At 41.8% G+C, this 14214-nt stretch overlaps 1 protein-coding gene across 3 annotated transcripts in view; it reads left to right on the top strand.

Moving 5' to 3' along the window:
• Positions 1–14214, top strand: part of AHI1 (Abelson helper integration site 1) — a 248488-nt gene that overhangs the window by 212475 nt on the left and 21799 nt on the right. For all 3 annotated transcript variants that reach the window (XM_056566604.1, XM_056566601.1, XM_056566599.1), the window contains one exon: positions 9812–9891. In XM_056566604.1, coding sequence (XP_056422579.1) covers positions 9812–9891 — 80 coding nt within the window. The remainder of the gene's footprint in view (positions 1–9811; positions 9892–14214) is intronic.

Below are 14214 nucleotides of genomic sequence, written 5' to 3'. Positions count from 1 at the left end.
GCTACCATCAGTAACACACTACGCCGCAAGGGACTCAAATCATGCAGTGCCAGACGTGTCCCCCTGCTTAAACCAGTACATGTCTGGGCCTGTCTGAAGTTTGCTGGAGAGCATTTGGATGATCCAGAAGAGGATTGGAAGAATTTCTTATAATCAGATGAAACCACAGTAGAACTCTTTGGTAAAAACTCAACTTGTCTTGTTTGGAGGAGAAAGAATGCTGAGTTGCATCCAAAGAACACCATAAGCATGGGGGTGGAAACATTATGCTTTGGGGCTGTTTTTCTGCTAAGGGACCAGGACGACTGATCCGTGTAAAGGAAAGAATTAATGGGGCCATGTATAGTGAGATTTTGAGTGAAAATCTCCTTCCATCAGCAAGGGCATTGAAGATGAAACATGGCTGGGTCTTTCAACATGACAATGCCACCCAGTCAAAAAAGGAGTGGCTTTGTAAGAAGCATTTCCAGGTTCAAGGAGTGATCTAGCCAGTCTCCAGATCTCAACCCCATAGAAAACCTTTGGAGGGAGTTGAAAGTCCATGTTGCCCAGTGACAGCCCCAAAACATCACTGCTCTAAAGAAGATCTGCATGAGGAATGGGCCAAAATACCAGCAACAGTGTGTGAAAACCTTGTGGAGACTTACAGAAAACGTTTGACCTCTGTCATTGCCAACAAAGGGGATATAACAAAGTATTGAGATTAACTTTTGCTATTGACCAAATACTTATTTTCCAGCATAATTAGCCAAAAAAATTCTTTAAAAATCAGACAATGTGATTTTTTGGATATTTTTCTCATTATGTCTCTCATAGTTGAGGTATACCTATGATGACAATTACAGGCCTCTCATCTTTTTAAGAGAGGGAGAATGTGCACAATTGGTGGCTGACTAAATACAGGTGACTCCAATCAAGGTGTAGGAAACATCTCACAGATGATCATAAGAAATGGGAGGACCCCAGAGATAAAGTGCATAGTTATAGGAAAGGGTCTGAATGTCCTTGAGAATATTTTTTTTTCCTTTTTATTAAATTAGCAAAAAAATGTATTTTTCTGATTTTAACACAAGGCCACATTATAACAAAATATGAAAAAAATTTAGGGTCTGAACACTTCCAAATGTACTATGTTTATAAAGGGAAGCTCCAGATGTTGGATCAGTTTATTCTTTTTTATATTCTTTTTATACTTGTCCAATGTCAGGAGAAACCACTTTACCACTAAGGCTAGGTTTCCACTTGTTTTTTTCTCTGGCAGTTTTTGGAATACTGCCACTGCAGTTTTTGAGCCAAAGCCAGAAGTGTATTCAAAAGGAATAGGACATATAATGGAAGGACTTATACTTCTCCTTCCTTATGGATCCATGTCTGACTTTGGCTCAAAAACTGCCAAAAAAAGTGGAAACTTAGCCTTAACAAGGTGATAAAACACTATTCTCTTTATCTTGCTTATTGAACTTTAAATAGGCCCATTCTTCATACACAATCTTCCAGCTGCCAATCATGTTATGACATGCATACAATGCCAGATAGCTGTTTTGGTAGGATTACATATGTCGGATGTTCGGCATATGTAATCCCATCTTAAAGAAAAACTGTCATCTTGCTCCGTCTGCACTAACCAGTGGTACTGGCTGGTAGTTCAGGGGACGCTGATCAGTTTGATGCTTACCGTGCCCGGATCCGTCCCGCCGTTCAGCCGTAATCTTCTATTTTCGGTATATGCTAATTTGGTGCTAACTTGCACTGGCCGGGCTAACTGGCACTCTGACGTCAGCGCCGCCGGCTGCAGCACTGCCCAGTTCATCAATATTCATTCCCTCCTCCGCCTCTCCCTTTTCATTACAGAGCGGGGAGAAGAGGAAGAGGCAGAAAACGTTAGCCTGGCCGGCCGGTGCAAGTTAGCACCTAATTAGCATATACCGAAAATAGAAGATTATGGATGAACGGCGGGGCCGATCTGGGGACGGTAAACATGAAACTGATCAGCGTCCCCCACACTACCAGCCAGTACTGCTGGTTAGTGCGGGGGAAGCAAGCTGACAGTTTTCCTTTAAATCTCAGCGTAACTGATGCCACAACATGCATCAGTTGTCATCAGTTGTGTAGCACCTGGCGTCCATTTTTTTTGAACGCCAGATGGGGGAACGCAGCAAGATGCGTTCCCCTGTCCAGTGCCGGTTCAGCGAGCTCAACCATCTAGCATCAAAACTGAGATGCTGGATGATTGTGAACTGTCCTGTTCTAATTAATTGGATCAGTTGTTCTATCAGTTTCTGCCGCTGGTCGCCTGATACTGTATATGTAAAGGAGGCCTACGACTCTTAATACCTTTGAAAACTTGGAAAAAAATGTTTTTCCTCTGTAGCCAAGTGTCAGAGATGTGGCTCCAAGCCACTAATGTGCCATATGCTGGCATGCTTTCTCACTCCCCTTCACTTCCCTGTCCCTTCTTGATTGGATTAAATCCCTGACAGTGAGGAGAGCGGTAGTTTTAGAAGAATGAACAGTTCTATTGAAGGTACCATGGCTTATACCATAACTGCTATCTAACAGTGTCTGCAGATCTGCAGCTGACAGATTCCCTTTAACTAACTCAATATTGTCAACATCATTATGTTATTATTGGCTTACTTGTAGACACTCCAGTGCAGATTTTAGAATGTAATAGGTTATAACTGGTTATTCCAGTTCTAGTAAAGACACACAAAAAAAGTTTCATTTAAAGAATGAACAGATGTTTGTCAGTAAAATCTCTGTAAAGGAACAGATAGTTAAAGGGGTTTCCCGGCCTGCAATATTGATGTCCTATCCTTAGGATAGCCCATCCATATCAGTTTTTGGGGGTCTGACTTCTAGCACCTGCATGAAGCAGCAGCATGCCTTGAATGGAACAAAAAAATTGCATTACAAATAAACTTTTTAATAATACCACTCAAAGTTGGTAATGGAAGATCTAAGAGAGAAGAATTATCATGAATTGATGTGTTGCACATTGCCATCCTGCTACAATACCACACTAGAATTCGGGGAGCTCTTTAGAATAACCCGTTCTTTCACAAATGTTTATATAGGCAGACTCATTGGTTGGGGCTGGATTTTATGTGCCTATGGCAATGGGACTTATTAAACACCTGAATTAGGTTATTAAGAGACATGTCCCAATACTTTTCCCCATAAAATGTAGTTAAACATAAATGTAAAATTTAGAGTAAATGGAAACTGGCATTATTGTATCTATAAGTGGTGGCTTTATTTAGCAGGGGCAGCTTAACAATTGTGAAAGTGATCTAGACAAAACTCAACCACCCAGCTGTGAAAGAAACAGAAAACGCATTAGTGTAACATTGTTAGACCAGTAGTAATGCATGCACGGACCATAGCACCCTCGTAGTCATTAGTTTAATGGTACCATTAGATTGTGTGGGTCTCACCATCACAATCTATAATAATGTTCTATATTCCTATAGCACAGGCATGGAGCTGTCACTTTTATATGGATATTTGGCCAACTGAGGGACTTCACAAAAAGTCGATCCTATTCTGAAGAGGGGTTGCCACTCCTGATCAGACTTCTTTCTCCCATATACCTCATCTCATTGAATGTTCACATACACAAAACCAGTTTGAGCGTTGTAGTTGACATGTGATCTTAATGTCGTCATTTCTTTCTCACTGCTTTCTGGAACCTGTTTGGCTGGAATGGATGAGCTGTGACGAGATGTTTGTTATCTCGTAGGAGGAGCTTTAATCCTTTGAGCTGTCCTTTCATAGTTGTCAAATGAAATAACCTAAGAATTACATATTGACATTGGCCTTGAAGAGAAAGACATAATCAATAAAAAATATTATCTTGAGCAAACAGAGGCATGCCATTGCCTGTGAAGGTGTAATCGTAAAACACTATTAAACATTCTAGAGAGGGGTCATCCTTTGTGTTACATTTATTAGGAACCTAAAGTCTGTCAGGACATACAACACAAAGGGGGAACTTATTTTCTGTACAAGCGAGAGTGAAAAAAGCCACTGTGCGCTGGAGTAGGGAATGAAAAATCCCCCCCCCCCCCCCCCAGTTATCTTATGGTTATTAGAAAAATTATACAGTATGGTATATTAACATTGGTACACTTAGAGTGATACCCATTTTGTCTAGTTTATGATATATTTTACTACTTTTAAAATATAAAAATGTATTGTTATTATTATTTTAATTGCTTTGTATCACCCTTTTCTGACCATGTTTTTCCTCTTCAGAGCTATAATGGGGCTCTTCTTTTGCACAGTGAGCTGCACTTTTATTGGTTGCATTTTATTCTCTTTTTTCCAGGTTGAGGTATCCAAAATAAATTGCAGTTTTTGATAGTTTTTATGGATTTCACCATGTGGGATAATTAACACAGCAATACCAATTATGTTAATTGTATTTTAAATTTACATTTTTTTCATTTGAAAACTGGAAAAGGGGGGGGGGGAAGGTGATTAAAATGAGTATCTTATTTTTTGCCTAATCACCCTAGGTGACTTTAAAAGGGTACTCCAGTGGAAAACTATTTTTTCTTTTTTTTTTTTAATCAACTGGTTCCAGAAACTGAAAAAGATTTGTAAATTACTTCTATTTAAAAATCTTAATCCTTCCAGTACTTATCAGTTGCTGTATGCTCCAAAGGAAGTTGAGTTTTTCTTTGCTGTTTGACCACAAGTGCTCTCTGCTGCCACCTCTGTCCGTATCAGGAACTGTCCAGAGTAGGAGCAAAACCCCATAGCAAACCTCTCCTGCTCTGAACAGTTTCTGACATGGACAGAGGTGTCAGCAGAGAGCACTGTGGTCAGACTGAAAAGAACAACTCAACTTCCTGTGACACATTCAGCAGTTAAGAAGTACTGGATTAAGATTTTTTTATAGAAGTAATTTACAAATCTTTTTAACTTTCTGCTACCAGTTAATTTGAAAATAGTTTTTTCCACAGGTGTAATACCAGCACTATTATGGCAGCCAAATAGGCTGTCAGAAAGCCCCTGCTGCCATAGCAACTGATCCTTACTTTGTGACTGTACCACTGTCATGCTGATTAGATGAAAGAAGTGTAATTCTGTGGATCCAAATGGCTGTCTGTGAGGGTCTGTGATGGGACTCTCACCTGGATATAGCCTTGAGGTAAAGCATATGACCCCTGTGAGTGGGGTACTCTGGGAGACTTGCAAGCCGCCTGGGATTCGACCGGTGCCAACTGCGTGGAACCAATAAGGAGGATGCAGAGAGAGGAGGTAGAAAAAACTATCCACCATGCGCTATCTCCAGAGGAAAAAATTAAAGTGAGGAAAATCCTCTTAGTCCAATAAAACTTGTTTATTAAATAAACTCAAATAAAATAACAGACTACATCAAGTGCAAGACGCGTTTCAGGTGTTGTACCACCCTTCCTCAAGTGCAGATGTGCACATCTGCAACTGTCCCTGCAGCGTAGATGGGTGGCTACTAGGCAACAGGTGAGGACTGAGTGAGCAAAAACTGAGCAAAATCTGGGGAGGTGAGTAGACAACAAGAGAGGGGAATCTGTATGATGACGGGGGGAGGGGAATCTGGATGATGACATGGGGGGTTTGGATAATGATGGGGGATATTGACCGGGGTGACGATGACGCGGGGGTCTGGATAATGACGGAGAGGTGGGGTTGACAGGGGGGATGATGACAGGGGGGTCTGGATGATGACGCAAGGATGATGACAGGGGAGGGGGGGATGATGACAGGGGGGATGATGTATTTCCCACCCTAGGCTTATACTCCCACTCTTCACACACTGATGCGGTGTTGCTATCAGTGTGTGAAGAGTGGGAGAAGAGGGTTGCATTGACAATCCAACACAATGGGCAGCACATTGAACACATTTTATAAGTGTTCAGAAACTTGTAAATAACTCATGAAAGAATAAGGTTACGTTAAAACCAAGCACATCATTATTTTTCTTGTGAAATTCACAATAAGTTTGATGTGTCACATGGCCCTCTTCCTATTGAAAAAACTAAAGTTGGATTCAAAATGGCCTACTTCAAAATGGTCACCACCCATCTTGAAAAGTTTCCCCCCTCACATATACTAATGTGCCACAAACAGGAAGTTAATATCACCAACCATTCCCATTTAATTAAGGTGTATCCATATAAATGGTCCACCCTGTATATATATGTATTATAATGTGTAAAAGTAAGTTAGATACAAGGTGGGTACTGATGTTTAGAATTATTATTTGCCCCCACTATCATTTTCTGAGCCATATTTCTGTTGTTCCCAGTGCACAAGCCCAGCACTACATTGTATGTTGATCAGAGAAATTAACATCATGCTCATATGACCATAATAGTGATTTCCATTAGAAAGCCTTCACCTGTCATTCATTTCGACAATTTTAATCCACGTATAAATGTCTTAAACTAGCATAAGTTAACCTTTAAGAGTGACCTCAAACTTGAAATGTAATACCTATTTAATAATTTGCAAATAACTTTTGTCTGTCCTGTTTTTGTAATAAGGATTTAATTTCTCAGTCTGTGAAAAGGTTTGTCCCTTTGTCCCTGGTTCCTGGATGTGTTCATACACATTACAGTATAAGTCATATGAGTGTTTATTTTGGAGAAAATAGACTTCCTTCTTTGCAAAAGGCAACTTCAAACAATACTCCTTCATATTATATCTGATATGTCCTATGGTTTGGTGCATATCCAATCCACCTAAGGCAATTGCTTTGCAATAATGAAGAAAGTACACATTGCTTGATAGAAAGTTCATTAGATGCATGCTTATTTCCTTGCTTTTATTAGATTTTTTTTATCATGCATATCTGTAAAGGGCACCTGTTTACCACTTAATAAGTAAAAGACATGGCTATGACTGCAGAAACATTTATTGCAGGACAATAACTATTATCTATATATAAAATAAACATATTAGCTCATTGTTCTGCCCACAAGTTTACATATAAGGGTCTACAACCTCAAAAGGAGCCACACCATATGGAAAATCATTCTATAGAAAAGGGGAACCAATATGACTTAAGGTGATCAGGCCAAATGAATCCTACATTACATGAACATATAGAGTAATATTTGCTAAATATAACAACAGTCAAGCATTTTATACATATAGGAAGTAACTTAGCTGCTGAGGTTACAGAGGTAATCTTAACTCCATGGCAACCATAATCTATACCTGGCCCAGTTTAGGGAGAAAAATACTTAACTACCCTATTGTGTAATTCTGAAAAATAAATGCAAACAAAATTGACATATTGTAGATAGTAACATTATATGTATAATTCTAATATACATTGGTTAAAAATGTGTATATGGGTAAAAAAATACTGTCTTGTCTCTACAGCTAGTGCCTTTGTGAGGACAAGCAGGGCTCTGTGCACTTAGGACAAGCAGGGCTCTGTACACTGAGGACAAGCAGGGCTCTGTACACTGAGGACAAGCAGGGTTCTGTACACTGAGGACAAGCAGGGCTCTGTACACTGAGGACAAGCAGGGCTCTGTACACTGAGGACAAGCAGGGCTCTGTACATGGAGGACAAGCAGGGCTCTGTACACTGAGGACAAGCAGGGCTCTGTACACTGAGGACAAGCAGGGCTCTGTACACTGAGGACAAGCAGGGCTCTGTACACTGAGGACAAGCAGGGCACTGTACACTGAGGACAAGCAGGGCTCTGTGCACTGAGGACAAGCAGGGCTCTGTACACTGAGGACAAGCAGGGCTCTGTGCACTGAGGACAAGCAGGGCTCTGTACACAGGACAAGCAGGGCTATGTACACTGAGGACAAGCAGGGCTCTGTACACTGAGGACAAGCAGGGCTCTGTACACTGAGGATAAGCAGGGGTCTGTGCACTGAGGACAAGCGGGTCTGTGCACTTAGGACAAGCAGGGCTCTGTACACTGAAGACAAACAGGGCTCTGTGCAGTGAGAACAAGCAGGCCTGTGTACACTGAGGACAAGCAGGGCTCTGTACACTGAGGACAAGCAGGGCTCTGTACACTGAGGACAAGCAGGGCTCTCTACACTGAGGACAAGCAGGGCTCTGTGCACTGAGGACAAGCAGGGGTCCGTGCACTGAGGACAAGCGGGGCTCTGTACACTGAAGACAAACAGGGCTCTGTGCAGTGAGGACAAGCAGGGCTGTGTACACTGAGGACAAGCAGGGCTCTGTACACTGAGGACAAGCAGGGCTCTGTGCACTTAGAACAAACAGGGCTGTGAGGCTCTGTGACACACTCAAATGTCCAATGTGGAAAACCCCTTTAGGAGGAAAAACGTTGTGATGATGAAGAGTATTTGTATAATGCTATCTCACTATACAAATAAGTACTAAAATCTTACAGCACATGTAAGTTCTATACTGTGTTATGTACATCATATATAGGGGTACATGTGAAGTCATAGAAACCCAGGACCTTAAAGGGGTTATCCAGGAATAGAAAAACAGAGCAATTTCTTTCAAAAACTGCTCTCCGTCTGTCTCCAGGTTGGGTGTGGTTCTGCAACTCCGTTCCATTGAAGTGAATTGAGCCAAGTTGTAATACCACACACAACCTTGGGACAGACATGAAGCTGTTTTTGAAAGAAATTAGCTCTGTTTTTCTATTCCCATAGCGACATCCACCATGCATGCATTCTTGGGGAGTATAGAGCTGGCTTACAACCTGAGCCCACTTCATACACAATGGGGTTTATTTACTAAGAGTGGAGTGTAGGTTTCTTTGTGGGTTTTGATTTCCGACTGGTATTTTCCCAAGGTATTTACTAAGGTTTGCCTACATTTTGCACTTTTCCCTACGTTTAGCTTTTTTTTTTTTTTTTACACATGCTCTGATCTGTAAGGGTTTCCTCAGCTCAAATCCACCACATTTTCTGTGGAAACCATAGTATGTTGGGATTTTTCAAAACTGTCGGGGCCACACCCCTTTTGTCGGGACCACACCCACGTTATCAGTTGGTCACGCCCCTCTTTTGGGTTTTTCTTGTAAAATGGAGGGTTTTCTTTTTCTTTTTTTTTTTTTTGGTGCGACACAATATGGGCGCAATACCCGACAAAAAAGAGTCAGGATCACGTTATTAAATAAACCCCAATGGGTTCCGCCTGCTATCAACAGCCGACACTCGCTATCAGAGATATTGGTCATTGGTCATCCCATAAATGCTATGGTAAATATCTGACTACATGTTGGTGCTAAGCAAGCGTTCACACAGCTCTATAGATGGAAAAATAAAGGCGTCAGAATATAGCACACTGTACAGTTTGCATATTTTAGTTTGTCCCTAAATTCAAAAGGGCAAAGGTCAAGCTCACACTTTGTGTATTTGTTGTGGTATTTGGTTTGAAGAATCTGCACTATAATTCCATCATAAAGTACAGTACAATGTAAGTAAAAGGTGTATTTGCAAACCTCATTCTCTTGTAATTTAATAGAAAAGGCATGCTAGTAGCATTTCTAGCATTGACAATTTCATATCTTACTTGGCTATGTGGTTAGTGATCTAAACCTGTCTACAACCGGTGAACAGCCAGGTGCATGTAAAAGTGTACTCTGAGTAATTTCTAATGTTTGTTTCTCACTTGAAAATTGCCTTACTGGGAGAAAGTGGGGCCTGGATGTATTTCCTACCACATTTCAATAAGGAGACCTCAAATGAGACCATGTTGGAAATAGGGTGTATTCTGCCTTTCCCCAGGAAGCTAGTGGGTTTGTAAGATGTAAAGACTTGGCCTCCTTGCCTTTCATACTTCTACATTGTCTCTCTGTTGTTTTTGCAGATGTCAGCAGTCCCCAGCAAGTCAAAGGATCTGAAATTTATGTCACATCATGACACAGATGTGGGCTCACCTGTGACACCGTAAGATACACTGATTAAAGGGATTTTACTTCTATTTCACAATGTCAAAACAGTTATTTTATAGACTTTCCACTCCTGTATAAAATATGGAATGAAATAGCCCTCTGATCACTGCCAGAAACAATTGTTTTTACTTAGAATGTGCCATTTGCAGGCGTAAAGCTTTGTTAATACATAATATTGCATTGTCAATTTTTTTATTTTTAATAAACCAGTTTTATGTATAACAAATATCAGTCCTTTGTTTTAGTGATAGAAAGTGTACCTCTGGCTTGAAGGTGCACAGGCTTAGATACTTGGAAACAGGGTTTTAATTCACGTATAGACTATCACTAAAAGCAAAGCTAGAAGCTATGGCCCAGGCTGCATAAGGATACTGTACACCACCATTTAAGAGGTTATCCCATCTCGTAAAGCAGTGGCATCATGCTGGGATTTGCCATAACTTTGTGATATGTAGGGGTTTTAACTTTGGTGCCCGTCCCAAACCTGAGAATAAATGTATGGAAATGTTTATTCAGCACTTAGGCCCCTTTAGGATATCCTTGTAATTTGCCATCAGTTGTTATGAGATGGGATTTATACCCAAAGGATTTCGATAGTGTTTTATAGTATAGTAGTGTTTTCAGTAGTGTTTTATAGTGAGTATAGACTGTTAATCGGGTTGCAGGAAAGTTTTCAGAGCAATTACTAAAAAGTTCCCAATATTCCCAAATTCTTCTATGTTCTAGATTTGAGGAAACAGCTGATAAAAGTGCAAATGTCATTTGGGCATCCATTAAAAATGTCAAAATTATCTTTGATCTTTTCTGTGCAGAGTTTATCAATGTCTAGTAGTTATGAGGGTCAGAGCTACTGTGCCATGCTGCCCTTTTTCAGGGTGATCTCCCCACCATTTCTACAGACATATGGCTCTTTAGGGAGAATATAGGTTAAAAATAAAACAACTATACCCAGGGAGAATTCAGACTAGTTTGTGAGTCCGGTTGAGTACAGAAAACAATAGGGTAACAACTAGGGATGCACCGAAAGGGAAATTTTGGACTAAAACCGAAAATTTGGTCATTGCTTGGCCAAAAGCCGAAAATACATTGCCCCGCCCACTGTTTTTCAATATAGTTTATGTAAAATTGTATTCTCAGAATTTTTTTAGTTACTGATTTACTAGAAGGTGACACCGGAACACATATGGGGGGCTATAGAAAGTACTGGTCGGGCTTGGAGCCACAGCACTCACCATACATTGACTCCAGGACACACTACCTGATTGGTTGCTATGAGCAACTACTCCATTTTTCTCAGCAAGTTCCAATAAATCTCCCCCTTATATCTTTAAAAAAATAATAATAATCAGTATGCCGCAGCATTATAACACTTATCCCCTATCCACAGGATAGGGGATAAGTGTTTGATCGCAGGAGGTCCGTCTGCTGGGAACCCCGCGATCTCCTGAACAGGGTCCCCGCATTAGCGCTCGGTGAGAGCGCTAATGCGCGTAGCGTCGACCTAGAGAGGTTGACTGTTACGCCCCCTCCCCATACAGTTCTATAGGGTAGGCACGAACGCTGCCTTCCCAACTCTCCCATAGAATTACATGGAGGGGGCGTGTTGGGAGATTGTGGGGGGTCCCAGCGGTCAGCCCCCCCCCCCGCGATCAAACACTTATCCCCTATGCTGTGGATAGGGGAATACGTTGTTTTCGGTCACAGATGTTCTCTTCTGACCCCTATAACTTTCTTATTTATGCTAATGTTTTGCGCTGTATTTTTTTTTGTGATCTGTATTTTTTATTAGTTCCATTTTTATTTTGATTGGGACTTATTGGATTTCCTTTTTTTTTTTTTTCTACATTAAGTGAACAAAAAGCTGCAATTCTGGCCGTTGGTATTTTTTTTTACATTTACACCATTGACCGTGCGGTTTCATTACCATTATATTTTAATAGTTCGGAAATGTATGCACGCCGCATTACCAAATATGTTTGTTTATGTAAATATTATTTTATTTGAAAAAAAGGGGAGGGGGTGATTTTTTTTTACACATTTATTGCTTTTATGTTTTACACATTTATTTTCACAATATTTTTTGTCCCCATAGGGCAGTGTATTCCACAGTGTGCCTCCAGTTGTTGCAAAATTACAACTCCCAGCATGCCCAGACAGCCAAGTGTCTTTTCCTTCCTGTCATATCCTCTCTGTACAAATTTTTCACTCACCATTTCTTTATTTTTCTGAAGCTCACTTTCTTTATTACAGATCCTTTTTGTTCTAATCAGCTGGCTTTTTGGTATGCCTTTAAAACCCTGTGAGACATGTCCGCTATCACGATATAATAAATTATTCCAATCTGTATTTTTCACAAATAATGTAGTATCAAGCATCCCTTCTGGGTTTTTACTCACCTTCACATCTAAATAATATATTTCTTTCTCATTCATCTGGCATGAAAATTCAATAAGCAGATAGCATCCATTAAGATATTCTACATATTCGTGAAGTTGGGGCTGTGTGCCCGTCAAGAGGACAAACACATCGTCCACATAAAGGACCTTTAACAAAATTCTCCTCAAATTTACACATAAATATGTTAGCCAGACTTGGGGCCCCAGGGGACCCCATCGAAGTCCCCTGTTTCTGGAGTAAATACTCCTCCCCAAATCTGAAAAAGTTCCTGTAGAGAATGATCTCCAGTAGATCCATCAAGAACCTGATTTTGGAATTAGTCAGAGTACTATCTTTAATAAGATGTTCCTTAACCTCTTAAGGACATAGTGCGTACCTGTACGCCCGGTCCCGGTGTTTAAAACAGGGTCACACCGTGACCCCACATCACACTGGGTCGGTCCCGGCTCCTATTCATAGCCGGGACCCTGGGCTAACAGCGTGCGGCACCGATCGTTGTGCCGCGCGCTATCAACCCTTCAGACGTGGCGATCAAAGTTGACCGCCGCGTGTGAAAGTAAACACTTCCCGGCAGCTCAGTCGGGCTGATCGGGACATCGCGATAAAATCACCATGTCCCGATCAGCTAGGACGCGAGCAGAGGTTCCCTTACCTGTCTCTGCAGTGTCCGATCGGGATTTGATTGCTCCAAGCCTGAGCTACATCAAGCCTGTAGAAACGGGAAAAAAAATAATTTTGCAACAAAATTGTAGAAAAAACGCCATTTGGAAAATTTGGGGGCTTCCGTTTCTACGCAGTACATTTTTTGGTAAAAATTACACCTTATCTTTATTCTGTAGGTCCATACGATTAAAATTATACTTTCCTTATATAGGTTTGATTTTGTCGTAGGGCTGGGCGGTATACCGGTTCATACCGAATAGCGACATTTTTGTGCTGCGCGAAATAAATTTTCACCCATACCGCAATACTGGTTTGGCCCCTCCCCCTTGGGAATGAATTAATTATCAGCCGCTGCACGCTGTCCCCACATCGGGGAACTAATCATATGTGACCCGACAGCGCTGTTCTGCTCCCCCCCAATTATTGGCCCAGCTCTGCGCTGTCCCCATCGGGGTGCTACTCACCCGCAAGCGCTGCCCTCCTTGTCTTCCTGTTTGTTGCGGCCGCCGGCGCTGACACACTATACCAGTGGTCTTCAATCTCCAGATGTTGCAAAACTACAACTTCCAGCATGCCCACCCAGCAGTTGGCGGTCCGGGCATGCTGGGAGTTGTAGTTTTGCAACATCTGGAGGTCCGCAGGTTGAATACCACTGCTCTATACTGTATCCCTATACCCAGGCTGCAAAAGGTAAACAAAATAAACTTAAACTCACCTTCACCGTCGGTCCGGACCTGCTTCCTGGAGACGAGAACGTCGGACAGCCGTCAGCCTATCACCGGCCGCAGCGATGTTCCGCCTCGGCCGGTGATAGGTTGAGTGCACTGTCATGTAAGAAGCCGGCTTCTTACATGACAGTGGGCTCAGCCTATCACCGGCCGGGGAGGAACATCGCTGCGGCCAGTGATAGGCTGACAGCTGTCCGACGTTCACATCCCCAGTGTAAGGCCGACGTCAGAACATGCGTTAGTTTATTTTTGTTTACCTTTTGCAGCCCGGGCATAGGGATACAGTATAGAATGTCAGCGCCGGCGGCCGCAACAAACAGGAGGACGAGGAGGGCAGCGGTTGCGGGTGAAGTAAGTAGTACCCCGATGGGGACAGCGCAGCTGGGCTAATAATTAATTTTGGGGGGGAGGGGGCAATACCGTTATATACCGTGGAACCGCCAGAGGTTACAAAAATACCACGATACACATATTTGGCCATACCACCGAGCCCTATTTTGTGTACTTCTGAAAAAAATCATAACTACTTG

The sequence above is a fragment of the Hyla sarda genome, chromosome 3 (genome assembly GCF_029499605.1).
Source record: "Hyla sarda isolate aHylSar1 chromosome 3, aHylSar1.hap1, whole genome shotgun sequence".
Classification (NCBI taxonomy): Eukaryota; Metazoa; Chordata; class Amphibia; order Anura; family Hylidae; genus Hyla; species Hyla sarda.
This window is presented reverse-complemented; position numbering and strand designations above follow the sequence as displayed.